The 27,729-nt window shown below is 47.4% G+C and overlaps 1 protein-coding gene and 1 long non-coding RNA gene across 10 annotated transcripts in view; one reads left to right on the forward strand and one right to left on the reverse strand.

Moving 5' to 3' along the window:
- Positions 1–2,674: 2,674 nt before the first annotated feature.
- LOC114208710 (uncharacterized) lies at positions 2,675–5,846 on the reverse strand. Its single transcript, XR_003609110.2, has 3 exons — positions 5,554–5,846; positions 4,031–4,338; positions 2,675–2,930 (listed from the first exon to the last, which is right to left on the reverse strand). It is a non-coding gene; the product is annotated as an uncharacterized LOC114208710 (long non-coding RNA).
- A 105-nt stretch (positions 5,847–5,951) lies between these two features.
- Positions 5,952–27,729, forward strand: part of FAM193B (family with sequence similarity 193 member B) — a 31,980-nt gene continuing 10,202 nt past the window's right edge. Inside the window, exons 1-7 of one of the 9 annotated variants that reach the window (XM_028102640.1) lie at positions 6,169–6,255; positions 6,864–7,306; positions 20,134–20,239; positions 21,187–21,415; positions 22,620–23,007; positions 26,159–26,360; positions 27,275–27,514. In XM_028102640.1, the coding sequence (XP_027958441.1) occupies positions 7,194–7,306; positions 20,134–20,239; positions 21,187–21,415; positions 22,620–23,007; positions 26,159–26,360; positions 27,275–27,514 (1,278 nt within the window). In that variant the 5' untranslated portion in view covers positions 6,169–6,255; positions 6,864–7,193. Of the gene's footprint in view, positions 7,307–12,641; positions 12,703–20,133; positions 20,377–21,186; positions 21,416–22,619; positions 23,008–26,158; positions 26,361–27,274; positions 27,515–27,729 lie in introns of all 9 variants that reach the window. The other 8 variants (XM_028102639.2, XM_028102642.2, XM_088023432.1 and 5 more) reach the window with 8 other exon arrangements.

Consider the following 27,729-nt stretch of genomic DNA (forward strand, 5'->3'; position numbering starts at 1 on the left):
AGGCCTTGTAGGACCCCTTTGTTTACAAACACCCTACAGTATGTGCCAAGCTGAAGGGCAGCAGAATATGCCACCCCCAAAATATGCCTCTTGACAGAGGATTATTGAGCTAAAGTCACTTGAAAAACAGCAGATACAAGAAAGGAACTTCCACCTCCCCTTTACTTCCTGAAATCAGGAGATAAACATCCCATGTGAAAGATGGTCTCTCTATACCAGGAAGAGAGAAATGTTATCACCAGAAACAAAGAGTGGAGGCCAAGAGAAATCTGTACAAATAGATTTTGTTAAAATAATTCTTATCTTTAGTCTCCCCATATATTTTAGTTATTTTTCCACAACTGACTCTCTTTGTTCAACCTTGTATATAAACACTTAAGCCTGGTCACTTCTCTGGGTCTCCATTTTCCTGTGGGTGCTCCCATGCACACGTAAAAATCTCCATGCTTTTCTCCTATTAATCTGTGCTATGTCAATTTAGTTCTCTAGTCCAGCTGGAGACCCTAAGAGGATGGAGGTGAAGTTTTGCACTCCTACAGTGCTATGGTCTCTGTATATCAAAATCCCATGGGACCCTGCTTTTATCCCCATTCTCTACATGGTAAGACTGAGACCCAGAGACATTAAGGGCTTTCCTGAGGTCAAATAGCCAGTAAGTGGCAAAATCTAAGTCCGTCTGAGTCCCATGACTTTCCGCTACAATGTGCAGAGGAGTGAGTCAGATACATTCGAAGAAGAGACCGTTAGACTGGCCCTCCAATGATCAGTACAAGTTTATCAGACCCAGGAGGAGTAAAGGAGAGAATACAGTGCTGAGCACCTCAAGGTTGTAAGATGGGGTTGAAACCCAGGTCTCAAGGGAAACGGGTGAGGGAAGAGGCTGCTGTAGGCAAAAGCCAGCTCACAAAGGTCCCTAAATACCAGGCCTGGGGTCTTGGAACTTACTCAGGGGTGGGGGGGTCCTGGGTTGTTCTCAGCTGGGGAGATATCTCAGTGTTTGAGATATACTCAGAGATATCTCACTGAGTCAGACTCAGTGTTTGAAATCTGGGGACAGCATGGAGGCTGAATTGGAACAGCAGTTCCCAGCATGGGTGTGGATCAGAATCATCCAGGCTGCTCATAAAACACACCTGGAACCCACACTCCAAGTGCGTGATTCAGCCAGGCTGGAGAGAGGCCCAGGGATCTGCATTTCAACATTTTACGAGGGATTCTGGTGTGAGTCATCACTGGAAGAAACACCAGTAATCCAGAGGGAGAGGAGCAGCAAGGAGACTAATTATGAGGTTGTCGCCAGAGACAAATGATGAGTCCTGAACTCCAACAGTGGTAAGGAAAATGGAAACAGCCTCACTGCTCTGGCAGGATAATGTTTTTATAATGTTACCCTTTGTTTTTCCTTTTTCTGGTAATTCATCCCCCAGCCCCTTTCAAATAGCTAGTCCATTATGTGCTCATTGCCCCTTGGGAGTGGGATGTGACAGGACAGAAAACAAGTCTTTCTGGTATGATGTATTGGGCTTGTTTCCATTAATACAGGAGTTGGGGGTCGGGGGCAGTTATAGATGAATCATAATTGGCCACGAGCTGATAACTGTGGAAGCTGGATGATGGCTGCAAGGGATTCGTTATAGAATTCTGTTTACATTTGTCTGTGTTTCTAAGTTTTACTTAAAAAATTTTAAGTACCGCTAGATTTGGGTTCAAAAAGGACTTAGGGACAAGGAGAGACATCTCAGACGTAGCTGAAAAGTTTCAAGAACCTACATGAGCTAACGGAGATAGGGAGGCTCTGCCAGCAGGATACTTCTGCACCTGGGAGAGAGAAAAACTCCTCTGATTTGTGTATTTGGGAAGCATACAGTGCTCTGCTCAGTTCTGCTCTTCTTCCTCTTCAGATCTGCCATATCCACTGCCCCACCAGGGGCTCTGGAGGGAGGCCCACCCAGTTGAGCACTGCCATGACTGGGGACAGGGGGTGTCTACCGAGCTCAGGGTTCAGTTGCCCACACTGGGTGAATGCTCCACCCTGGCCTTTGTCAGCAATAAGGCAATGTCCTGGCCTTCACCTGCCTCTCCTTTGCTTCATTTTCCAGTATGTTTAGAACCCTCGTCAGTAAGACAGTGCCAACTATTGGGAGTCCTCCAGAGACCCCAAAACAAGGGCTTCCAAGGTCTGGAGAAAAGGGAGCGTAGAAGAGGACGGAGGGGAGTGATGAAAGTTCACAGAGGCTGAAGTACAGGGCAGAAAACCCAGGAGCAGAGAGGGAAGCAGCAACCCCCATCATGGAGATGGCTCTGAGGTGCATCCAGCCAAAAAAAAGACCTTAGCTAAGCTCAGCAAGATTCCCACAGGCAATAGTGGCACGCAGCAGGAAGAGAGCTGGGGTCTCTAGCAGACGTGTGAGAACAGCCATGTCTCAACAGCAACCAGTGGGACCACTGACATCTCCACAAATATCTGTGTAGACAGATGACATTGAGAACTAGATCCCCCAACACACACACACACACACACACACACACACACACACACACACACTCACACCCGAGTACTAGATGAGGCTCCAGAGGCTTAAACATAAGCCCCAGGGAAGGGGTAAAACCCTCCATTAGCTGAGATGAAGTTTCTGCCACCCCAGCAAAATGGGAGTTCAAAATAGAAATTAAGTTGAGTTATTAAAAAACTTTAATTATATTTCTTGCACAGATGAATTTATGAAGAGAGATTCCTCCTTGCTAGGATAGATATTTTGGAAGCAGAATCAACAAGACTTGGAGGTCAGATGGATGGTAGGGTGGTGAGGAGGAGGAAGTCTCTCTTCCTTTTGAGAGATTTGTTTCCCAAACACCCCAGGCTAATTCAGGTTCTTCAATAGTGTCTGCAAAGTTTTGCCTCCTTCCCCTGATGGTCTTCTCCCAGGGCCCTGTAACATAGGTTCAATCGTTCTTGCCTACTCAATTAATGATTAGGAACAATAACCAACTGCTCTAATAAAGCCACCTACTTAACTAGCCATTTTCTATTTACTACCTAGAAAAAGTATCTGTTAGAATTGCACCATGCAGACTCTACTATAGTCACTCTAACAATGAGGCCTGTAGGGCCTGGAAAAGGTCACAGCAATGTACTTCCCCTCCCAGAGCACCTCTTCTGGGACCTGGGACCTCCCTATTTCATTCTTCCCCTGTGCCAAGGCTCCACCACCCTCACGGAAGGTCCAAATCTCAACCTGGGATTCAAGACCTTTTCATGCTGGATCTCTCATCCTCTCCCACTTTATTCCTTCTCCTCTAAACCCTCTCCCCTTCTCAGGGGAAGTGGGGTGAGTCATTCCCAGGCCCTCCTGCCCGAAGGTGCAAGTCCATTCTCAAGTTTAGAGGGAGGTAGATTGAGGGAGAAGGAAGGAGACCCTCCCTCAAAAAGGTTACCTCCCTCAAAAAGTGTTAAGAAAGTCCTTAGTTAGGGGGTGCCTGGGTGGCTCAGTCAGTTAAGTGCCTGCCTTCAGCTCAGGTCATGATCTCAGGGTCCTGGGATGGAGTCGCAAGTTAGGCTCCCTGCTCAGCAGGAAGTCTGCTTCTCCCTCTTCTTCTGCCTCTCCCCCCACCCTGGCTTGTGTTCTTACTCACACTCTCTCTCAAATAAATAAATAATCTTTAAAATAAAAAAATTAAAAAAAAAAAGTCCTTAATTAGGCTGAGGCCCAACTCCAAGACTCAAGGGGAGGAAGGGGCCCATCAGGATGATGTCATCAGTGTCACAGTAGATTAGCCTGGTAGCCAATGGAATGGTGATTTGGTCAAAACTTCCTATAAAATAAGTGTGTTCAGAGAGTGACATACCCCTGAAGCAAGACAGTAAAGGCTTACTACTGCCCCTGCCAGAGGAACACAAACTATTCCTAAAATTTGGTATAGAAGGAAAAGCATTTACTAGAACTATAGTTGTCTATTAGAGGCCAACAACTGCACCCATATGCTCCAAAAATGACCACTCTGAAAAAGTGCCCACATCTGGGGTCCTTACCAGAATAAGTCTGCCATAATGCTCTGTCATTCTTCAGGACCATCTATCTTCTCCATCAATAAAGAGAATGTGGCATACACACACACACATATATATACATACATATATGTGAAAGAAATATATATAAAATACATTAGTATAAGAACATATATTATAGGGATGCCTGGGTGGCTCAGTTGGTTGGGCAGCTGCCTTCGGCTCAGGTCATGATCCCGGGGTCCTGGGTTCAAGTCCCACATCGGGCTCCCTGCTCAGCGGAGAGCCTGCTTCTCCCTCTGCCTGCTGCTCCTCCTGCTTGTGCTCTCTCTCTGACAAATAAATAAATAAAAGCTTTTAAAAAAAAAGAATATATGTTATATACAAAGCATCTGTATATAATATATATAAAGGAATATTATTCATCCCTAAAAGAGAAGAAAATCCTGCCATTTCCAACAACATGGATGACTCTGGAGGACACTCTGCAAAGTGAAATAAGCCAGTCACAAAAAGACAAATATTGCATGATCTAACTTATATGTGGAATATTAAGGGGAGGGGAAGCTGAACTCACAGTAACAGAAAGTAAAATAGTGGTACCAGAGGCTGCAGTGTGAAGAAAAAGAGGTTGGGTTTTTGTTTGTTTGTTTGTTTTTAAGTAGAATGGTGGTTGCCAGGGGCTGTGGGAAGGGAGGATGAGGAGTTATTTAATCAGTATAGAGTTTCAGTTTTGCAAGATGAAAAGAGTTCTGGAGAGGGATGAGGGTAACGGTTGCACACAATGAGAATGTACTTAATACTACTTGACTATATGCTCAAAAATGGTTAAGATTGTTAAGTTTTATGTTAGGCATATTTTAACACAATAAAAATAAAGAAATGGGAAAAAATACTATCCATCTTCTATTCTGGCCAAACTAAGAAGTAATGTTCATGTAGTGGGAATTACCCTGAATCCTTCAAATCTTTGATGATGGCACTAATCCCTATAATGAGATGAAGTATTTTTCATTTACGTTCTTGGTAGTTAAGGAAAGCTCCGGGGCCATGCAGCCCTTCTTCTCAAAATAGCCCTTGTTCCCATTAATTAGGCTAATGTCATAATTCTGGCCTGTTGATATCAATAGCAACTCTACATATAACCGCCATATAGTTTCAGGGTACCACTGGCCCTGGCATGAGCGATTGCACTCAAAACTTTTTCTAAAAGTTGTACCATGTGCATGTCTCATATATTCAAAAAAAGAGAGGGGGAAGCTCATTTTAACAATTACATACATAATTATCACATTTTTTAAATGTTCCTTTGTGTACCACTCAAAATCCTCTCCTGCACATACAACTTTTGCAGAAACACTGACCTAGTATGTGCCCCAGTCATCTCACCTTCATCACACTAATTGTAACTCTAACTGTCCACTTTCTCCACCAGACTGAGGCAGGAGCGGGGTCTGAGCTCTGCTGTCCCAAGCGCAGAACACTGGACTCCCCAGTCGACCATACCTTGCAAATAAAGACCTAGACCATTCCTCCACCCCTTTCACCTCAGGCCATCCACGAACCCATGAGTTCTGGCTGGCTAATGTTGAGCAGCCCCTTCGCCTTCCGTAGCCTCGATTTTGTCCGCCGCAAAATGGGAACGACCGTACCCGCCTTGCCGCGTGAGTGCGAGGAGTCACATGGTGGGTGTGAAAGTACTCTAGAAGTTAATTAATTCACTCATCCATTCAACAATTATTAAGCGCCCAGGGCCGTGCCGTAGGGTTACCACAATGCCCACCCTTCCCCGGCGCAGGTCGCATCCCGCGAGTCCGCCAGGTTCTTACTCTCACAGAACTTTAAGTGGTGACCTTATTCAAAATGGCGCAGGCAGCCTCGGGGGCTAGTGCGGCGGCGCGGACGCCGCGCCCTATGACCTGCTGGCAGCAGCAGAGGGGGGAGCCGGGCGCCGCCATATTGGCTGTTGTCCTGAGAGGGGAGCGGCGGCGGCGGCGGCGGCGGCGCGAGTGGAGCGAGGGAGCGGCGCGAGCAGCAGCATGACTCGGAGGCGGAGCAGGCCGAGCGGCGGCGCGGGTCGGCGCGAGCGGATGCGGGCCGCGGGGCAGCAGAAGCCCCAGGCTCCCGAGCCCCCGCCGCCGCCGAGCCTGGAAGCGGGAGCGGGTGCAGGGCCCCCGGCGGCGCCCGTGGAGCCGGACCGCGACGGCCCCAGGGAGGAGGACGAGCCCAAGTTGGCGCCCGGACCGCAGGTAGGAGCGAGCGAGGGGAGTCCGGCTGCTCCGGCACTTTCCCCTCCCGGGAGCGGGGCCGGGGTGAGCTTGGGGATGGACCATCCTCCATTGGCTGGGGGCTGAGGCTATCTCCCCTGAGGCGGGAGTGGAGGCTGGACCCTTCTCTCCAAGCCGAAGCATGGTCCGTCCTGTCCTGTGACCAGAGCTGCCTGCCCTCTCCCGGGGCCTCCGGGCTGGAGCAGGGGCTAAACCTTCTGGTCGTATACCCACACTGGGACTGGGCTGTGCTCCTGAGGCCACAGCTCGGCTCTCTGCCCTTCACCTCCCCCTGGGCCCACCTGCTCCCCCACCTACCCACAGGCCAGCCTGGGGCGCTGTGGCCTGGAAGGCTGCAGCCTCTTCCCTCTCCCCACCCCGGGAGCGGCCCCACCCTTTCCCCTCACTGCCTGCAGCCACTGCCCCTTGAGCAGCTGTGTGCCCCCAGCATATGTCTCCTGTGGCCTCCCGCCTCTCCCTGCCCAGAAGACTATTTGGTGGGGCGCCTGCACCGAAGTGTAAACTAGCAAAACCTGCCCTTTCTTCCCTGTATACCTCTGACCAACAAGGTGGCCCACCCCAACCCTCAGATCCCTGGGTTTGGTGAATCCTGCCGCGAGTGAGCAGTAGCAGGACTCAGCAAAGCTTCCAGCTTGTCACCTGGAAGAAGGTCACTTTATTTTGAGCAAAGGAGTTAATGGGAGGTACCCTGCTAGTGTTCACTGAGAGCCCGGGGTGGCATGAGCCACAGTTGCTCTGGGAGGGTTGTGGCACCTGGGGCTGGGTGGCTCGCCCTAAGCTTGCTCTGACAAAAGAGTTTTGAGTTGGTCTTTTGGCTGAGCCTGCCAAGGAAGGCAGGCTCCTGCAGGAGTCTTGGAGGGTCGGATGCAGCGCCGGATGAGGATGAGGCGTGGCGGAAGATGCGTTTGGCTCTGCAGACACTGCATCGGGCAGCAGGGGACTCTGGGAGGCTGGTGCAGCCAGAAGGCATGGCTCTTGACAGCCTTCTAGTAGAATCTCTGGAATTGTGCATGTGAGTGGGGATGCCATTTGGGGTACCATTCCCAGAAAGCCTTCCCTACCTTCCCAATTGCGTGAGGTGCCCTCTTTGTGCCCACAGCCCCTTGTGCTTCCTTTGGTAGCATTCCCCATTCTTCACTGAGACATTCTGTTGATGTATCTGTTCCTGCACTGCACTCTGAACTCCACGGGGGCACAGACTATGTCATCTATCTCTGATCCTCCATGCCTAGCCCTGGGCCTTGCTGACACTGAGTAGAAATAACTAGGTGAATGAGAGAGAGAATGAATCCGTTGAGAACCTGTGCTTATTGTAACCCAGTTTCAATGCTGGTCTCCTTTGTGTTTCATATCACGATAAGATTTTTAATTAATGAAAATGTCACCACTTAGTGTCAGAAGCCTCACCTTCACCCCCACCCCCTACCCCGGGATACAACTCACCAGGTTGGACTCCGCCCTTGCCTGGTCTGATTTTAGACCCTGAACATGCTTCCCCCTCTAGCTTTCCTCTTTCTCTTCTCTGGGCCACCCTGGGAATGCTGTTATCCAAGAGGGGAGCATTAAGGTAGGGAGAGCCAGGGGAGCTGTTGTCTTCTCTCCTTTCCACTCACCAGCAAAACTTTAGGGTCCCCTGCCACTTAGCTAGGCTATAGTATTCATGGCCAGAATTTTGGATAATGGTTTAACTCTTTAGTTTTTATTTAGGACACAGCTTTCCTAAGAGCTATAAGCTTCATTATCTGCTCCACTGCTTGACCTGCCAGTCCATTAATTTATTCATGCCAGACACTTTATATACCATACTTCTAATCTTCCCACCAGCCCTTTTCTTTCCTCAGCATTTAGTACAATTGTGATGAGTTAACTATTGGTTTAATTATTGGTCTGCTTTTGCTACATAAACTCTGAGAGTGCAGGAACCACGTCAGTCACTATTGTACCCCTATGCCTGTGATTAACAAATGTTTAATGAATGAACTGAAGGGTATAAGTACTGTTTCCCCATTTTTCAGATGAAGAAACAGAAACTCAGCAAGCATTTGCTCAAATAACTCCCACTGTAGGTCTCCGGTGCCTCGTGCCCCTCCAAAAAAGGACACTCTTCTGTACTGTGCGGGATTTAACAAGGCTTTTTTTTTTTTTTTAAATACTATAGCCACAAAGAGGTGAAACAAACTGACAAACTCTCTTCTGATTGTACCCCACTTTTTTGCTGGGGAGGGGTTTTCTCAATGCCAGAAGCAGGCTTTTGTGCCCTGGTGAAAAGCACCCGCTGAAAGGGGTGGGGTCATTGTTCTGCCCACTAGCGTGCCTTTGGTGAGGATCTGTGTCTCCCACTGCCACTTAAAATTCTCTGTGTACACAGAGTGGGTACATATGTAAGGGGAAACTCAGTGTTGCAGGCCAAACTGAAGCCAAAGATGGCAAACAGAACCACTTGTAGTCCACAGACAAGTTCTAAAGTCCCAAGTCACACTTTGTTTTGTTTTTGTTTTGATTTAAGGCAATTTTTTAAAAACCAAAAGATTCCCACAAACTGGATTTGTGCCATTTCTTAAAACTCTCAAAATCTGGTGCTGCTGGGCCCACATTGCGGTAAGGCAGTAATCTGCAGTCTCTGAATAGTGTCTGCCCCTGGTACGAAGGACACCTGATCTGTGCCAGGCTCTGCGCTAGCTGGGAATGCAGAAGTGAATCAGATGTGGTCCCTGCCCACAAAGGGCTCATGGTCCAGAGAACATGTATACAGTAATTGCAGTTAGGCTGGAAGAGCCGTGATTCCTGAGTTGAGGTTTGAAGCCATGCTGGTTCCATCCAGTCCCCTTTGCTTATTTGCATAACTTGTTCACATATAAAGGCAGGACCTTGAGCTGGCCTATTTGGGATCCCAAAAGTCCCTACTTCCATTTGTTTCAGGTCACTAAACTATATTGATCTGTTCGCGAACAGTCCAAATCCTCATTTCCTAAATAAGACTAAAACAGTTACTGCCTTATTAGCAAAGAAAAAAAAAAACTTAAAGCAGCTGAATAAGGCAGTAGTGAGAAATAGTGTTTAGTATTCCAGACTTGGGGTGAACTCCCAAGCTCAGTCTCTGGGTTTGTGACCCTGGGCATGTTTTTTCCTCTCTCTAAGCCTCATCAGCAACATCATAAGAGCATGTGGAGCAACCCACGTAGCACCTAGTACATCGAGGCTCCTGAGGCAAGAGCAGGAGTCAGATAGTGGGAACTGCCAGATGTCCATCCAAAGCCTGAGTGTTCTCACCTGCCAATTCTGCTGTCTGTCTTTTGGTCTCTCTTGGACCATTCAGCCTGCAGTCCAGGTGCATACTCAGTAAACCCTCAGGAGACATGCCAGACCGTAAACCAGCAGTTGGAGCTGTTTGAGCTCATCCTGCCCTTCCCATCTCTCATCTCTCTACAGCACCTGCTGAGTCCTGCCCAGCACAGTTTAGAGAGACTCTAGAGACCTGGTTCCCCACTGCTCAGAGTTAAAACTGCTCCCTCAAGAGACTGGAACAGAGGATCAGTCAGTATCTTTATTGAAACCATCTCATTATGTTTAATCCACTCAACAAGCATTATGACCTCTGTGCCAGGGCCTTTATTTTGGGCACACAGATGAATAAGATAGTCCCTATACCAAGGGACCTCCCCCTTAAAATCACTGCCCACCCAGCCTGGCCACTTTCATTGCAAGTAGTAGGAGATGATACCGAGGGGGGGAGTCCCTGCCACCTCTGGTTCTTCTCTGTAAGCCAGTAGAGATTCACAATGTAGAAATGCTAAAAGGCCTTTTTTTTTTTTTAAGATTTTATTTATTTGACAGAGATACAGCGAGAGAGGGAACACAAGCAGGGGGAGAGGGAGAGGGAGAAGGAGAAGCAGGCCTCCCGCCGAGCAGGGAGCCCGACACAGGGCTCGATCCCAGGACCCTGGGATCATGACCCAAGCTGAAGGCAGATGCCTAACGACTGAGCCACCCAGGCGCCCCTAAAAGGCCTTTGAAGATGAAGACTTACTTGCTAAAATTACAAGCTTAATACCTGGTAGCCTGACAACCTTATATACTGAACCTAGAATTTTTGAGAGCAGGGGCCATGTTCTAATTCATTTGTGGGGTATTTATTGTTGCATGGTCCTTAAGTGCTCAATAAGTGGCTGTTAAACCAAATTATAATAAAAGAAGTAAAAGTTAGGTGTCTTCCACTTTGTTCTTACCAGCCTCTACTGCTGGGCCAGGCTGGCCATCATTCATTCATTTAGGCCCATTACGCACACACCACACCCAGTCTCCCTCTCACCTGACCTGGTGTTAATTTATTCTGCAAACACTAATGGACACCTGATCTGTGCCAGGCCCTGGGCTAGCTGGGGATGCAGAGGTGAATCAGTCCCTGCCCACATGTATATATTAATTGTAGTTAGGCTAGAAGAGCATCACTTCCTCTGAGTTAAGGTTCAAGTCCAGGTCCTAGTATGTGGCCTTTGAAAGAGTTTTAGCCTTCTTAATTTGTTTTTTCACATGTATGACAGTGATGCCAGGCTCCCATTAGGGCAGCAAGTACTGCATGTCAAGCACTTAGCACAAGTGGTAATCATGATTATTATAGATCCTTGGTACTAAAGAGGCACAGAGATGATAGCTAAAGACTTCTCAGAACTGATGTTTCAAGGTTGAGTAGAAGTTCCTTTAGAGGAGAAGGTGGGAGAAAGTACCTGAACAAAAAAAAGCAATATAGAGACCCAGAGGCGAGAACTGCCCAACTCCAGCAGAGTAGCATGAGGTCAGGCTGGAGAGGTTAGCAGGGTTCTACAAAACCACACCAGAAATTTGGGCTTTATCATGCAGACAGTGAAGAATCAATGAAAGCTTTTTTTTTTAAGATTTTATTTATCTGACAGAGAGAGACACAGCGAGAGAGGGAACACAAGCAGGAGGAGTGGGAGAGGAGGAAGCAGGCTTCCCGCGGAGCAGGGACCCCAAGGTGGGGCTCGATCCCAGGGCCCTGGGAACATGACCCGAGCTGAAGGTAGACGCCTAACGACTGAGCCACCCAGGCGCCCCATCAGTGAAAGCTTTTAAATAAGAAAGTGAACATGATGTTCTTGGGTGTTCTCTGATAGCATGAGAGAAAGCAGTCTCAGTGAAGAAGCAGCTGTGATTGCTTGATTCTACCTCTCCCTCACCCCAGCGTAACTAATCATCAGATCCCAGTGCTTTGCTGGACCCTGTCCGAGACCTACAGAATCAGAGTCTCTAGGTCTGGAGCCCAGGAATCTGTGGTTGTTAAACTGCCCCAGGTGATTCTATTGTGTGGCTGGGTCTGGGAAATGCTGAGTTGAGGGTGGCATGGGGAAGCTTAGCGGAAGCCTAGGCTATTCTTCAAAGAATGGGGCTTCCCAGAGAGGGGAGCTTTTCCATAAGCAGGAATAGAAACAGCCTTAGTTTTAAAAACAAAAAACAGACTTTCCCCGTTCTCCAGTTATTGCCCCATTAATGATACTCTCCAACTGCTAATCTTCCTTTGTGTATCCAAAGGCTTACCCCATGCCCATTTGGTGCTGCCATCTCTGCTGAACGATTGGGATGCAGTCAGTCATGGGGCACAGTTCCTGCCATTCAGTGTTCTTAGTGTTGTGGAGAAGACAGATTTCAAAAACTGGGATACATATATGATAAGCTCTATTCAAGAGATATGTAAGAAATGTTAGGACATTCCAGAGCAAAGCACAGTTAATTTTGCCTATGGACTTAGGAGAATGTAACACCCAAACTGTGCCTAAAAAGGAAGAGGCAGAGGGAACAGCATGAGTGAAGGTGTGAGTGCTTTATGTATTTGGGGAAAGAAATGGGTATTAGGGGAAAAAGTGGTTAATGGTTGTTCCTGGCAGAATGTGCAGAGCAGAAAAGGACTGAGGAGAGGAGGTCTTACGTCCCAGGAATGGCCCTGTGTTTGCACCCTTTGGTTCTGTGCCCATGCTCCCCGCCCCCTCATCCTTCAACCTGTAGGTGGATAAACATGCTGCAGTCCTAGGTCATCTCCCTTTAGTCCCTCCTCAAGGCTCTCAGCTCTCCAGCTCCCTTTGTGGTTCCCCCTCCATTCTGAAATGAATAGGCCTCTTCATCTACTCTGAAAAGTGATAAAGGGAAACTTAAGGTAGAAAGAAGGGCCCTAAAATACTGAAGGGTCTTACTAGGAAGTTGTAGCCAGAAATCGTGGATGGGGGGGTATAAAGGGGCCTTGAAGGTCACCTGTCTAGTCCTCTGTCCTGTGCTTCAAGTAATAACTTTGGATTGGGCAAGTCTCACTTAGTAAGTTTCCCTGTCATTTCTTCCAGGACAGAAGAGGAAAGAAACTAACGGGTATTGAGCACCTACTGTGTGCCAGGCCCAGGCCAGGTACTTTACATAATTTATTTCCTTCTGTCCTCACAACTCTGTGAAGTATGGTTTTATTCTCATTTCATGAATGAGGAAATTGAGACTCAAAGAAATTGAGTAATCAAGATCTTACTGAAATGGCAGAACTGGGATTTGAACTCACAACAGTCTGTCTCCAAAGTTCATACTCTTCCACCCATGCGAAATCTGTACTGGGGTGACAGAGTAGGTAATATGGTTTGCCTGAAGTTCTACGTTAGTAACCGTAGTTTAGGCCTTTCGGTGGCTGATTGTACCCAGGAAGCAGGTTCAACAGATGAGCCAGCCTTTGGGGGAGGGGGATGGAAGACCACTGGGGTCAGAGAGACTCACTGCCCTATCCTTGACTCAGCTTATACAACCAGAGAGGATTCTGCACAAACCAGCTGGTGTAAAACAGCTGTTCTTTCAGGAAGGAACTGAGCCAACAGCCTGAGTGTGAGTTTGGGTGAAAGCTCCAGGGCACTGAGGTGCAGTTATATCACCTTCTTAAGAATTAACTTTAGCACTGATACCCTTTCATCAGTGACCCAGAGTGACAGAGCTATGCTGTTAGCATGGCATATCCAGGAAAGGGCTAGTTCAGCTGTCTTTAGATTCTACCCTTTGTGTAGAGCAACTGAAATGGAGCCAGGTGGGCTTTAAGCATTTGTTCATTTATTAGATGAACGCCTACCATGTGTCAGTTCCATGCCAAGCCTAGGTTCCTGGGCACACTCAAATGACTAAGATGCACTCCCTGCCCCCAAGGAGTTCTCATTCCACCAGGGGTTTGGGGCAGACAGAATGTGTCTGTGGCACAGTGTAATAGGTGCTATACTAAAAGAATTAGTTCTGCATACCCTGGTCCAGCAAAAACCGCATTAACCTTTGATCAAGATCTTAGGGCATGAGTACAGATTTGCTGAGCAGTAGAACTGAGACACTGAGGTTTGCAGGGCAAGGTGTATCGGAGGAGCAGTATGGATAGAACCTAAGATTGTCAGGTGTTACACATGGAAATGAAGCATGGAGAGGTCAACTGGGGCCAAGTCATGAAACACAGGAGCCAGAAGGTGTCCTGGTAGTGAGCTCAACCAGAAAGGAGCCAGATTAAAGAGAGAACAAGGTAGGAAGAGGAGCTAAAGGAAGGAGATCCTCAAACTGGTTAAGTACGTGAGAAGGCACATAATAAGCTTACATGAACTAGAGAAGCCTATTGTCCTGGTTGGATGGTTATTTTAATTTGTATATTATTTTGTTACATTAATTTTAATTGTGTGTTATTTTAAATTTGTGTTCCTGCCTGATTCTCCAAAATGAGGCGTCTAGGAGTTGGGAGCATTGACAACCCCATGCATGAACCTGCCTGGTTTAAGCATGTGTTCTTAAGGCAGGGATTCTATATTGTTTGATGTTGCCCAGCACCTAACACAATGAGAATGGTCTCTGAGCATGTTCATTGAATGAGGAAATGAATGGGTGGATGGAAGAGTAAGTGGCAATGACTGGGCTGATGAGTTTTGCTAGGCTAGGGATTAATCATTTTTCTCTGCTTCTAGAAGGGAATTTTGGCTGCTTCTGTTGTCCTGTCTGCCTTGGTGACAGGGAGGCTCTTGGAGTTGGGTGCCTTGAGAATAGAGTGCTCTAATGGGGTCATTTCAGAATAGAATTTGGAAGCTGTTGCAGGGCCACTGGTTAGATACAGCGTATGTCTTGGGGGAATCCTCTACAAACATACATACTGTTGGGATTAAAAGGAATCCATGAGAGGAATAAGAGCAAGTTTAGTGCTGGATATTAGATCCAGCTTCAGAGCAGACCTTGATAGATGCCTGGTCTAGTGACCTGGATTATTCCCCAGCAGTTCCCAAATTGTGGACAGAAAGGTGAGATGGAAAATTTATTCATGCCCCTAAAGAGCTGTCCAGATATGCCATGAACTGTATCATTGTTAACTATCACTGTTGCTAATTGTGCACCCGCCAGGTGACAGGCACCATTAGAGGGTTTACATTAGCAGTTCTCAAAGTGTTTGGTCTGAGGCCCTGTTATACTCCTAAAAATTACTGAGGACCCCAAAGAGCTTTCTTTTGTTGGTTTTACCTATTGATATTTACCAAATTAAGTATTAAAACTGAGAAAGCTTAAAAATGTTTTGTTGACTGATTCATTTAAGAATAACAGTATTAAGCCTATCATGTTAACATGAATAATTTTTTAATGAAAATACATTTTCCAAAAAAAAATAGAATGGTCTCATTTTCATTTTTGCAGATTTCTTTGGCTTAATAAAAATGATGCTCATATATGTTTTTGTATCCCATCTGTTGCAGTACATTGTTTTGAAGTATATTTTTCAAAAATCTAGCCCCAAACAGATAATGTAGTTGGAAAAGGGAGGAGTATTTTCATAGCCTTTCCAGGTGATCGCTGATATTCTTTGCAATATGGAATCTGAGACTATATCAGTGAAGTCTTTGTACTCATTTACATTAAAAATCTGTTGGTTTATCTAGCACTTTGAATGGATTTTTTTTTACCAATGCATGATTCTAAAACATCATGCTTTGCTCATTTGGAAAATAGGTTCACTGAGTTATGCAGCTCTTCCAAATGTTTTTCCATTTCATTTTACAGTATTAAAAGACTACATTTGTTAATATCACCACCATTTTCACCAGAAAAGTCTTTAAGTATTGGGAAGCTGTTAAGTTCATGATGATGGATACAAAATTCTAATTTTCAAATTTCCAAAATTCTGATTTTTGCCTGAAAGCTTGAATTTTGTCATTGGCCACAAATAAAAAGTTGTTTTCCTTGAAGTGACGGGCTCATTTTGTTCCATTTTTTGAGAAAATGTCTGGCAGTTTCCAAGTCTGAATAACCAGTTTGTCAGTCATTCTTTTGAGTAAAAATGATGTTCCATGAGAAAAACTGGCTTCCTTTTCCTTTGATTTTAACTACTCTTATCCAGGAAAATCTAGAATACTGTAGCATGTTTCTCAGGCCAAGACAGAAAAGTCTTGGGCCTGGTCAAGTGAAGGAGCAGAGATAATGATTTTAATGACTGCACATGCCAGTCCCCTGGGCTGGGAGTGGCCACAGTCTAGGGTTCACCTGGCTCCTTGACTGCCCTGGGGATGTGCATGCTAAAACATGGATCCCCTGTGTGAGTAACCCCACACTCTCAGAGATGCTGGTTTTGCCTAGAATGAAGCAGAATTTAATCTTGGAGCTTTTTTGAGCAGATCCTAAATCTAGAAAACCCTAGAATCTTTCCTTGCTCTTTCCCCCATCTTATACTTAGGACTAGACCTTTATCTGGAGAGGCTCTGAAATTTAAATTGAAGTGAGAAGGAGTAATTGTTGCCCAGGGCTGCTGGGTTTAAGGATCAGTTCCCTAGGCTTTGTGATGAAGAAAAATGGTTGGGTGTTTCATTCATTCGATAAACATTTATTGTTCATGTTCCTGTGTGGGAATACCATGCCTGATGTTAAAAATGCCAGTTGAGAATAGCTAGTTGAAAGCCTGAGTTGACTTCAGGGCATAAGGGATCATGATTGCCAGGAATTTGAAAAATGGCAGGAGATTGCAGTCAAAGGGAATTCTGAACCAAGAGCTTTTCTCTGCCAAAGCAAAAATTTGCAGAAATAGTGGTAGTACTGACTGAATATAACATCTCCAGGTCTCGGGATTCTCACCACCCTCTGTCAGTAAAAATGAAAATGTCAGAGAAAAAAATCCCCGGGCCCCACCAGGGGCAGACACCAAGACTTAGGATTAAAACAGCTTTGGGAGTAGCCCCAAGAATTGTGGCCCAGAAAGAGCTCAGGTATACCAAACTCAGGACAGTGAATAACTAGATTCCAGTGTAGCTTTTTATTAAGAACAGAATGGCCAAAGGGCATAGGTAATAGATTGTCTACTGCATGGAACCCTTGGGCTAAGTTTTGCATCTCTAATGTCACTTAATTCTTTGAGCAACCTTATGCAGTGTAGGTAGTATCATCCCGGCTTCAGTTAGGACTTAATTAGCTTGCCAGGCCCTGTTTTTTCTCCCTTTAACTGGAAAGACAGCCTGTCCTGTAAATTTGCTTCTATTGATGGCTAATCTCATTTATTATGTGGACCAGTTTGGCTCTAGGAAGAGCCACATTATTTCCATGAATGAGGCCATCTCATTGTAATCCCCAAGGAACATGATCTTCCACTCTTCCACACTTAAGATTGGAACCATCCAGGTGAAGGTCCAGGGTAGGGAGATGGCCTTTCTCTGTGAGAAGCAAAAATTTCAAAATTTCAAGCAGTGTCTTGCCAAGCTGTACTGCCATAGTGATACTTAACAAATCTGATTTAGCCACTATGTGCCCAGCTGATCCCATGCCCTGTGCTACACTGTGAGAGATCCAGAGAAGAATCAGACCTGATGCTTGCCCTCTAGGAGTGCAACGTAATAGAAGGGACAGGAAATGCAGGTAAATAAATAAAGTGGAAGGCACAGATGCTGTAAGCAAGGCATAATGTGCCGTGGAGATATGGGGAGGGGAGAGGAATTACAAGAGGGACTCCCTGGGAAAGCTTGGATGAGGTTGGGTTTAAGCCCTGCCCAGCTACTTATTGGTAAACTTGGGAAGGAAGGGGTTTGAAGCAGAGGATCCCCATTAGCAAAGGCATGAGGTAGGGATAGGAGAGTACAGAGAATATTTGGGGAACTTAAAGAATGACTTTATGGGGTAGAGGGCGGAGATCAAGATGTCTAAAAGTCACCTTAAATTCATTCCACATGAAAGATGGTTGCATTCTTACAAAATATAGTGACCGTATTTTCTATATTTTTCAAGCCTAGTCCTGATTTTAAATGTTTTCCATCACTCCCATCATATTCATAATTAGAAACATATGTTGAGGCATCGTATTACGGGCCTGGCACTGGACTAGGTGCTTTGTCCATTCCATGTTCACAGCCAACCCTACAAGGTAGAACTTAATCCCATTTTACAGATGAAGAGACAGAGACTAGAACTTGCCCAGCATCCTATAGCTGGTAAGTGGTGGAGGCCCAAGATGAGTGCCAAAGCCAGTGTCATTTCCACTGTACCCGGTGCCTCCCACAAGCACTTTAGCACTAGGTACAAATCACACTGATCACATGTTCAACTTATAAAGAATTCTGTATATGCTTTTAAAAGAAAAAAAAAACACTTATTGAACATTGCCATATATGTTATACACTTGATATTTTGGTTGTGCCAAAACTATATATACTGTACATCACAGGCCATACAAAGAATTTCAGAATAATTTTACTCAGACAAGATTTTCCTCTTATGTAGTAACTTTAGAACCTAATACCCGAATGAAATGAAACTCTGTTGTAGCAAAACTACACGTCCTGGTGTTTTCCTTAAGAATATGGTCACCAACAGCACAGGGAAAGGGACTTGGATGTTGGCCTCATCTCCTCCCTCTGGAGTTACTATGGCACCTTATAGCTATGAAAAGTTTCCTGGGTACACTTCTCAAAAAGGCCTCCTTGACTTCTCTGAATACCATCCTTCTCCATCAATCTCCCACCCTTTCCATGAGATACCACCAGTGGGTTAGAAGCTCTATCCTTTTACAGTTGCAGTTAAGCAGCTGCCTTGTCCACTGAAACGTTCCCTTGACAGAAACCTTTTAGGCAGTATCTTACATAGGTTCCACATATAGGATTTCTCTCTCTCTGGTTTTTTCTTTTCCAGTGTTCTTGTTCTTCCCCAGATGTTTCATTATGCTTCTGGTACTATTTGGTTCCTTTCTTTTTCTAGAAACCAGAGACCCAGGTCAGTGTAATTGTAACATTACAGATTTAAGGATACCCTGATGCCAATTTATTGTGAGAAGGTGATTTTATTCGAGAAAGATGATGGCATTTATTTTCATGGTAGGATGAGGATGGTACCCTTATTCCTTTGCTTAGGCCTCTGCAAACATCTGTTACCTAGTGGTGGGTAAGTTTGGAAGGTCTATCAGTTAATACAACTATTGCATGTAACAAACCACCCCAAAACTTAGTGGCTAAAACAACACTATTTATTATTTCTCATGAGTCTCTGGGTTAACTGGGCGTTTCTGTCGATCGGGGCCGGCTTGGCTGATCTTAGCTGGCCTCACTCATGTATGTGATCCACTGGCCCATCAGCGAGGAAGACTCAGATTTCTCCACACGTCTCTCACATCTCTCCAGCAGCTAGCCTGGTCATGCTCTCATGGCAGGCAGAGGTGCAAGAGCGAGCAAGCCCAGCCATGCAAAGAAGCAAGTAGAAATGCATACATAACTTTTCAAGCTTATGCTGGCATCAAATTTGCTAACATCCCATTGGCCAAAGAAAGTGACATGACCAACCCCAGTGTCAGAGAGGGTTCTACGAAGTTACAGAATAGCCCTGGAAGCGGTGGCATTCGTGGTATAGTGGTGAGCATAGCTGCCTTCCGAAGCTGCAGAATATAGGAAAGCCACGAATTGGGGTCATTAAATGTAATCAGTCTCCCAGTCAGTACCCCTCAATATGACATAAAAACCTGTAGTCTTATATTTCTTTGTCATTTGTCCTAGAAGGAAAAAAAAAGTCCAAGTAATAATTACTGGGTATTGGGCCTATGCTTTGAGCATGCACGGGGCTAGGCACTTTCCCTGTTTATGCACTGAGTCTCGTATCAACTCTGCAAGGTAGGTAGGAAGTCAGAGCTCAGGAAGTCAAATAACTTGCTCAAGGTCACCCAGCTAATGTGTGCTCAGGCTGGCATTAGAATGTGGGTCAGTCTGACCCCCAAAGCCCAGGTCTTTTCACCATACCTCACTGCCTCTCAGAAGCACCAGGGTCTGTTTTACCCTTTCTCCAACTCAGTTTTCTATTGAATTAATGCTTTCTGATGAATTATGCAAACCCCTCCACCAAAATGCTGCTGTGATCCTAATGGAATTGTGCGGCTTTCAGGAAAGCCACGCGCGTTCTCCCAAACTCAACATTAACTGGAAGGATCTCCCCAACCCCCAGGTGGGGATTGGTCTGTGGACTGCACAGACCGCTCAAGAATTGTGGCCTCTCCCAGACATATCAGAGAAGGAAGGGGACCTTCCTTTAACCTTTGTAGGGCATTTGAGCATGAGCTTTGAAGTCAACCAGAGTTCAACTCCTAATTCAGCCACTCACTAGCTCTATAACCTTGGGCAAGTTGCTTAACTTCTCGAAATCTGTTCCTTCGTCTTAAAAAATAAAACAAAGTAACACCTAGTTTGCAGAGCTATTACAAGGACTAAAATTATGTATAGAAAGTGCCTAACCCAGTGCCTGGCATATAATAAGTGAAGTTATTAGTATGGTTAATATTATTTCTAAGCAGAGCCTTTCCCCTCCTGGGAAACCCTGTTTCTGTCTGTTGGACAGGTTCCCCCCACCTCCACCCAGTCTGTGCAGACTTGCTGCCTGCTATGTCATCGGGAACGCAAAGGCTGGGAAGAAGGCCCTTCCCAAAACGGACTGGTGTTGCAGGGTGAGAAGCTGCCCCCTGACTTCATGCCAAAGCTTGTCAAGAATCTCCTAGGCGAGATGCCTCTATGGGTCTGCCAGAGTTGCCGAAAGAGCATGGAGGAAGATGAAAGGCAGACAGGTCGAGAGCATGCAGTGGCGGTAGGTAACGGCTGAGAAGGGGGTCCCTGAATGCAGGTGGGCTGCCTGCCCAGAGAGATCAGGCTGTTGAGCTGTTCCTTCCCTGCCCTCTCAGGTGGCACTCCTCCGGCAACCCCTGCACCCAGGCACTGAGTGGCTGCTGGGCTGTATCCACACAGCAGTAGTGGCTTGGGTTCACACTCGGGGCAAGAACGGAGAGGCTGCAGGCAGCCCCCTTCCCCCTGAGGAGAGCCTGTGCAGTGTGAGTGCCTGTTTATAGGTGTTGTCGATGGAGATTCTGCCCCTTCTGTGTCACTGTGCTGCCTTCAGCCCTGTGACAGCTTAAAAGCCAACCAGTATGTGACGGATGGCAAAGGTTGGTTTGAGGGTCGACCATGTGCCTCAGTTAGAAGGAGCCATCTAAGTGGCATCTCCTGAATCACAGCAGTCAGACTTTCCTTGGTTCTCATTCCCCTCCAGCCCCTCTTTTACCCCAGGATCATGTCAGGTTCAGGACTTTTGACTTAAAGACCCTTCCTTTCCTTGGCAGCTCTCAGGACTCCCCAGAGGCCCACAGCTGACAGGCAGTCTGTATCTCTACCAGATTCTCTCTCACCAGTGTCCACACACTTCACTTCACTGGGAGCATCACTGCTCCTCCCGGCAAAGGCCTGACCCATGTCTGCCCGTGCACCTGGAGTTGTGAGAATTGTACTTTGGCCATGGCATAGGGCCTGGAGGAGGAGGTGCTCCTGAGTAAGCTACGGCAGCAGCGGGTCAGCTCTCATGTTTGCTGTTTTACCATGAGCCTTTTTCTTCCCCCTTCTCCAGATCTCCTTGTCACACACATCCTGCAAATCACAGTCTTGTGGGGGTGACTCTCATTCCTCTTCGTCCTCCTCTTCATCGTCCTCGTCCTCCTCCTCCTGCCATGGGAACTCGGGGGACTGGGACCCCAGCTCCTTCCTGTCAGCACATAAGCTTTCGGGCCTCTGGAACTCTCCGCACTCCAGTGGGGCCGTGCCGGGTAGCTCACTCGGGAGTCCTCCTACCATCCCTGGTGAGTCTCTGAGCTCGGGGGAGAGCCAGGCCACATAAATGTAGAGAGCTATGTTTTTCTAACCACTTCGATAGACAAATCAGGTCATTTATTAAAATAAGTACAAGAGGAACTGTTCTGATGGAAGCAGGGGTACCTAGCCCTTGGCTGTCTCCATGGCGCTCCTTTCCCCAGAGCTCTGAAGTTGAAAAATATGGTCATTGGCTCTGATAGCTTTCCCTTCAGATTCAGGAGGGGATGTGGTAAACACCGGCTGAACAGAAAGTGGAGTCTGGGAGTGTCCTTAGGACACTCAGCCACCTGAGTGCTCCTTTGGACATCAGCCACCTAACACCTGACCCCTGCAGCAGCACAGAGGACCCGGGTGCTTTGTCTTCCTAAGCCGCCTTTTCTTCACCTAAGGGCACGTATAAAAAGCACAAGAAGTTGGTGGCACAAACTGCTAGGATTATTAGCGAAGTTCACAGCTATATAAGCTGCCTTTATACCCTGCATTAACCCTTAGATACCCAAAGAAAAAGTCTTAAGTTATTGAGGTACTATGTAAATACTCATTACTGTCTATTTCTAAATTGAGGGCTTGAGATGAGTATAACACTCTTATGTTAACTATACTGGAATTAAAATACATAAGAAGAATAAAAAATTGAGGGCCTGAGTTCTCCAAAGGGGTGCTGCTCCCCTTTGTGAGAATTGTGAGAGTTGAGTAGAATTCCATTTATTTTGATGTATAAGCCAAAGAGGACTCATCAGAGCCTTTTCCCACTTCTCTGATATCTGGGGCCACCTGGGAGTCTGGCATACCCTGGCTGCCTCAGTCCTCATGGCCCAGAGGCAGAGCTTTGGCCTGCTGCTCCACTGGCTTCTATAGACCCTTTCCTGGGCCTGAGGAGTGCCTACAAGCACGCAAGTCCTAGAGAGACCCCAAGACACGGAGCACATATCCCCTGTTTGTGCCACAGCAGAGGTGTTGTGGCCTTCCATGGGACGGGCATTCCTGGGTCCTTCTCTCAGATCTGGGCTCCTCAAGTCTGTCCAGCCAAGTTGCTCCCTGCAGGGAAAACTCTCCAGCCCGAGGCACTGCTAGACTTGGTCCACAGTGCTGAGGTTCCCTCTGATCACAGTAAGCAGGATGTTGTGACAGTGAGCCTGGGCTTCCCAGGGTCTTGGCTCTCACTCTGACCCCCTTCTTCACCATCCACAGGTGAGGTTTTCTCTCTCTCGGAGCACCACCGGCACTCAGACCTCACTGCTCCACCCAACAGCCCCACCGGCCACCACCCCCAGCCAGCATCGCTGAGCCCATCTCAGCCCGGATCCTTCGGCTCACCACCCCACCCGCACCTGCTGCCTGCTACCCCGGCAGCGCCTTTCCCTGCCCAGGCTTCAGAATGCCCTGTTGCCACTGCTGCCGCCCCCCACACCCCAGGGGCATGTCAGACCCCCCACCTGCCCTCCACCAGCATGCCGCTCCTGAAGATGCCTCCACCATTCTCGGGGTGCAGCCACCCCTGTAGCGGGCACTGCAGCGGGCACTGCAGCGGGCCTCTCCTCCCACCTCCCAGCTCTCAGCAACTCCCTAGCACTCACAGGTAAGTAAGTGGCATGAGGGGCATACTCCCTGCTAACTTCAACCTTGAGTTCGAAGAAACTTTACAAACCATACCTTTGCGGGGGAAATTAAAGGGGAGACTCTAGGGGCGCCAGAGTGGCTCAGTCAGTTGCGCGTCCAACTCTTGGTTTCTGCTCGGGTCATGATCTCGGGGTCCCAGGATGGAGCCCCACATCAGGCTCTGTGTTGAGCACAGAGTCTGCTTAAGAGTCTCTCTCTCCCTCTTCCTCTGCCTCTCCCCCCACTCACGCTCTCTCTCCTCTGTAGGATAGGTAAGTAAATCTTAGAAAATAAAAAAAGGGTAGACTCAATCTTTTGTATAGTTTTTACGATCATAAAAGAAGTGTTTTATTGTTTTTTAAAAAACTTGGAAAAATTCAGAGATGTCTAATGAAGAAAAAATTTCATGATCTAAAGATAAACTTTTTTTTAAAGATTTTATTTATTTATTTGAGAGAGAGAACGAGAGAGAGAGAGAGAGAGCACATGAGAGGGGGGAGGGTCAGAGGGAGAAGCACTCCCCGCCAAGCAGGGAGCCCGATGCGGGACTCGATCCCGGGACTCCAGGATCATGACCTGAGCCGAAGGCAGTTGCTTAACCAACTGAGCCACCCAGATGCCCTGATAAACTTTTTTTTTTTTAAGATTTATTTATTTATTTTGAGAGCGAGAGAGCACATGTGCGCGAGCAAGGTGAGGGGCAGAGGGAGAGAGAAAAAATCCCCAGGCAAACTCCCCGCTGAGCGCGGAGCCCAATACAGGGCTCAGTTTCACAACCCTGAGATCACGACCTGAGCCAAAATCAGTTCATTGCTTAACTGACTGAGCCACCCACGTGCCCCTAACGATAAACTTCTAACACTGCAGTATATTTTGTTTCTGATGTTTCTGTATATAAATTAGGTCCACGTTTATACATTCTTGTGGTAGTTATTTTTTAACATTATATATCATTTCCTCAGTTAAAATTCTTCAAAAAACTTTCAAGTGACTGCAAAATGTCTTATTGTATACCTCTAGCATAAATTTATTTTATCATTCCCGTATTCCTGGACATTGGGGCATTTCTAGTTTTTGTTTTTAAGATTTTATTTATTTGACAGAGAGAGAGCGTGTGAGCACAAGTAGGCAGAGTGGCAGGCAGAGGGAGAAGCAGGCTCCCTGCTCAGCAGGGAGCCCCGATGCAGAGCTTGATCCCAGGACCCTGAGATCATGACCTGAGCTGAAGGCAGACACTTAACCGACTGAGCCACCCAGGAGCCCCCAGGCATTTCTAGTTTTTAGCCACTAAAAACAAGGCTGTAATAAACATCCTTGCACCCAAATCTGTATTTGAGTCTGGAATTATGGGTTTAAGGATTCCCTGAAGTAACTCTAATATGAACTGAGGAAGTTTATATTAATGTAGATGTAGAAGATAAAAATCTTTGGAGAAGATAAATGTGCATTTTTGTATTATAAATCAGATCTGTGTTTAGTATGCATTTGTATTTTCTTATTCTAAAATCCCACCACCCTAATACCACCACTGTTGGCAGTTTTCCCTGCAGGTCTTTCCCACCCAGTGGTGGTGGTGTCTATAAAGTTTACAGTTTTTCGTTGTCCTATTTCACTCAGCATTCATTGGTTCCTATGTGGTCTTCTGGGCCTCAGCTGAAGGCTGAAGAATATTCTCCGTAGTGTACTTCACTGTTTTCCAGTTGCTGATGATTTAAGTCATTCCAGTATTTTAACACTGTAAATAATCTCTCTAAAGATGTCTTTGCCTAAAGCTTTTTCACTCTTTTGGGTTTTTACTCCTTTGGAATAGATCCCTCAGAATGAAAAAAGTTTAAAGGATGTCAGGATGTCTTTTTGAAAAGGATTCTTAATACACATGAAAAATTGCTTTTCAAAGGGCTCTCCAAATTGATGTAACCACCAATATTAGGATGCTAGTTTCTTCATATTCTCCGGAGCAGTGGGTATTTTAATTTTGCTAATGTGGGTGAAGAATGGTCAATTTGGATTAAGCTTCTCTGAGTACCACTGGTAATGGTTCCTGCCCTTCCTTTTCTACTCCTTGCTCAACAGCCAAGCCTCTTCACTCCCCCTCATCCTGCCCTTTCTCCCAGCTCCCACCCCATGTCCCCAGCCTCAGGGCACTCCAGCTTCTGGCCAACCCAGTGCTCTTGCTCTTCTGGCTCCAGTTACGGGACTTTGTGGGCCCAAGTCTTTTCTTACTTGGGAAAATAAGCTATATTATGTGATGCCCCCAGTGCTTCCTAAAGTCCAGAGGCAAAGCAGTACAATGGGAGAGCATGAGCTTTGCACACAGGCACAGGCTGAGTCCTAGATACTCCTTGGCAAAGCAGTTAAGCACTCTGACCCTTAAGTTACTTCTAGTGGAGGATGGGGATAGCAACATTTGTTTTGCAGGACTTGGGAGACGCTTAGAAATGATATGCTAAATAGAGTACCAGACCCAAACAGTTAAGTAGTTCTTAGAGTCTGGCCCACAAAGCATATTTACTTTTCTAACTTTAAGGCCCCACACTAAGGCAGCTCAACACATGGGGGCAGACTCAGTCTAAGAACCTTAGAGGATGAAATTGACCTCATCAGCCTCCTTCGGATGCTCCAGGAGAGCCATCAGCCCACTAAACTGTTCAGATACCTGCTTATTGAGCACCTGCTGTATACACTGTTGTTATGCTGCCCACTGGGACCCAAAAATAGAATTAACAGTCCCTGCCTTTAGGGAATGCACAGTCTGGTCACAGAACCAGGTGGGCAAACAGACCGTCAAAGTAAAGTGTGATCTCCAGTAGGATAGGGAGGTATACACACCCGCTCTGTGACCCTCCTTCTGAGTCCAGGAGGGTCACACAGTGGGTACGGGCATGGGAGACATGAGGTTCCTACCTTTCCAGAATAATGCCATTGAGCTGGGCCCTGAGGGACAGTGACCATGTTGGCCCTGCTCTTGTGAGAGGCACCGATATGGTGTGACTGCCTTGGCCTTTATGGGATGAGGCAGATGAAGGGTAGTCCACGCAGCAGTGGCCATCAGAAGCAGTGCGTCCCCAGGCTCCTGCTGCAGCCTGCTCCTGTCCTCCCTCACCTGTGGGCTTGTCTCTCTCCCACATCAGCAGGGACCCTGGGTGCAAGGGGCACAGGTTTACGCACAGCGGCCTGGCCTGCCAGCTCCCCCAGCCCTGCGAGGCAGATGAGGGCCTGGGTGAGGAAGAGGACAGCAGCTCAGAGCGCAGCTCCTGCACCTCCTCCTCCGCTCACCAGAGAGATGGGAAGTTCTGTGACTGCTGCTACTGTGAGTTCTTCGGCCACAATGCGGTGAGTGAGCCTGCCCAGGCCAGAGAGGGCTGGGGGCCAGTTAAGGTGAGCCAAAGGAGCACCTGCTCTCCCCAGAGACCCCACCCCCCATGGGTATAGTAACCACACCGGGACCCTCTGAGTCCTCACAGCCTGTGTTCACTCGCTTGATCCTTACAGCACGCTTGTGAGGTAGGGATTTTTAAACACCTTGCTACCTTTGCTCTTTTCATGGTTTCTCCTTAAGATTGACTTTTTTTCCTTAGGCAAAAGGAAAGGAAATGGCAGAGAGAAAGCTATGATTCTGATGAGCATGCATACGTGTGTAATCACAGAGAAGCGAACACTTGTGCGTGATGAAGGCACAGTGGAAGCAGAGGCTCTCGGTCCCCCAAGCGTGAGCCAGCGAGGGACGGGCCGTGAGCACAGACGGCACCAGGCAGGAGGCTCAGGGCAGAGTACATGCTGTCTCTGGACAGAAGGCGAAAGCAGCTCAGAAGTCTCATAAAGTGAAGAGGAAAGGGCCGCCGGCTAGGGTAGAGCAGTTGAGGACAGAAGAAATGAACGTAATTACATTGTTAGTCACCTTTAAGCTAAGGGTTATTATTCTCATTTTAGAGATGACAAAATCGAGGCACACAGAGACTCAGTGACCTGCCCAAGGTCATACAGCTTACAAGTGACAAAGCCCGGGCTCAAACCTGCTTTCCTGGCTCCCGAGTCAGTGTGCTCACAATGCTGTTACGTATCTCCCACTCCCTCCGCCCACAGCTGCCTCAGCTCTGGGCCTGGCCGAGGCTGAAGCCACTCGGCCTTTGTGGCTATGGTAGGAAGAACGGTTGTCTGGCTTCTCACCACACGTTCGGTGCCAGCGGGTGGGAGTGCTCCGGGCTTCCCAGGCCCAGGGTGTAACGTCAGCACCTCCCCTCCCCCAGCCACCCGCTGCCCCGACGAGTCGGAATTACACAGAGATCCGCGAGAAGCTCCGCTCGAGGCTGACCAGGCGGAAAGAGGAGCTGCCCGTGAAGGGGGGCGCCCTGGGCGGGATCCCTGGGGAGCCCGCCGTGGACCACCGGGATGTGGATGAGCTGCTGGAATTCATCAACAGCACGGAGCCCAAAGTCCCCAACAGCGCCAGGGCCGCCAAGCGGGCCCGGCACAAGCTGAAAAAGAAGGTGGGTGTGGGGGGGAGCCTAGCTCTACCGCCTCTCCTCCCTGAGGAATCTCTTGCCCCAACCCCCCAAGACTTGTGGGGCATGAACAGTGCTGGCTGCCAGAAGCCTTGGCACAGCTCACTGCTATGGGAAGGTCTGAATGCTTTTGGGAGGCATCAGGGTCAGGGAGCCTGGGGCCAGTGATTGGAGGAAAGACGAGTCCTGGCCTCAGAAGC

This window comes from Eumetopias jubatus, unplaced genomic scaffold (assembly GCF_037043125.1).
Source record: "Eumetopias jubatus isolate StellerSeaLion01/CBP00866 unplaced genomic scaffold, mEumJub1_p1.0 scaffold_5, whole genome shotgun sequence".
NCBI lineage: Eukaryota > Metazoa > Chordata > Mammalia > Carnivora > Otariidae > Eumetopias > Eumetopias jubatus.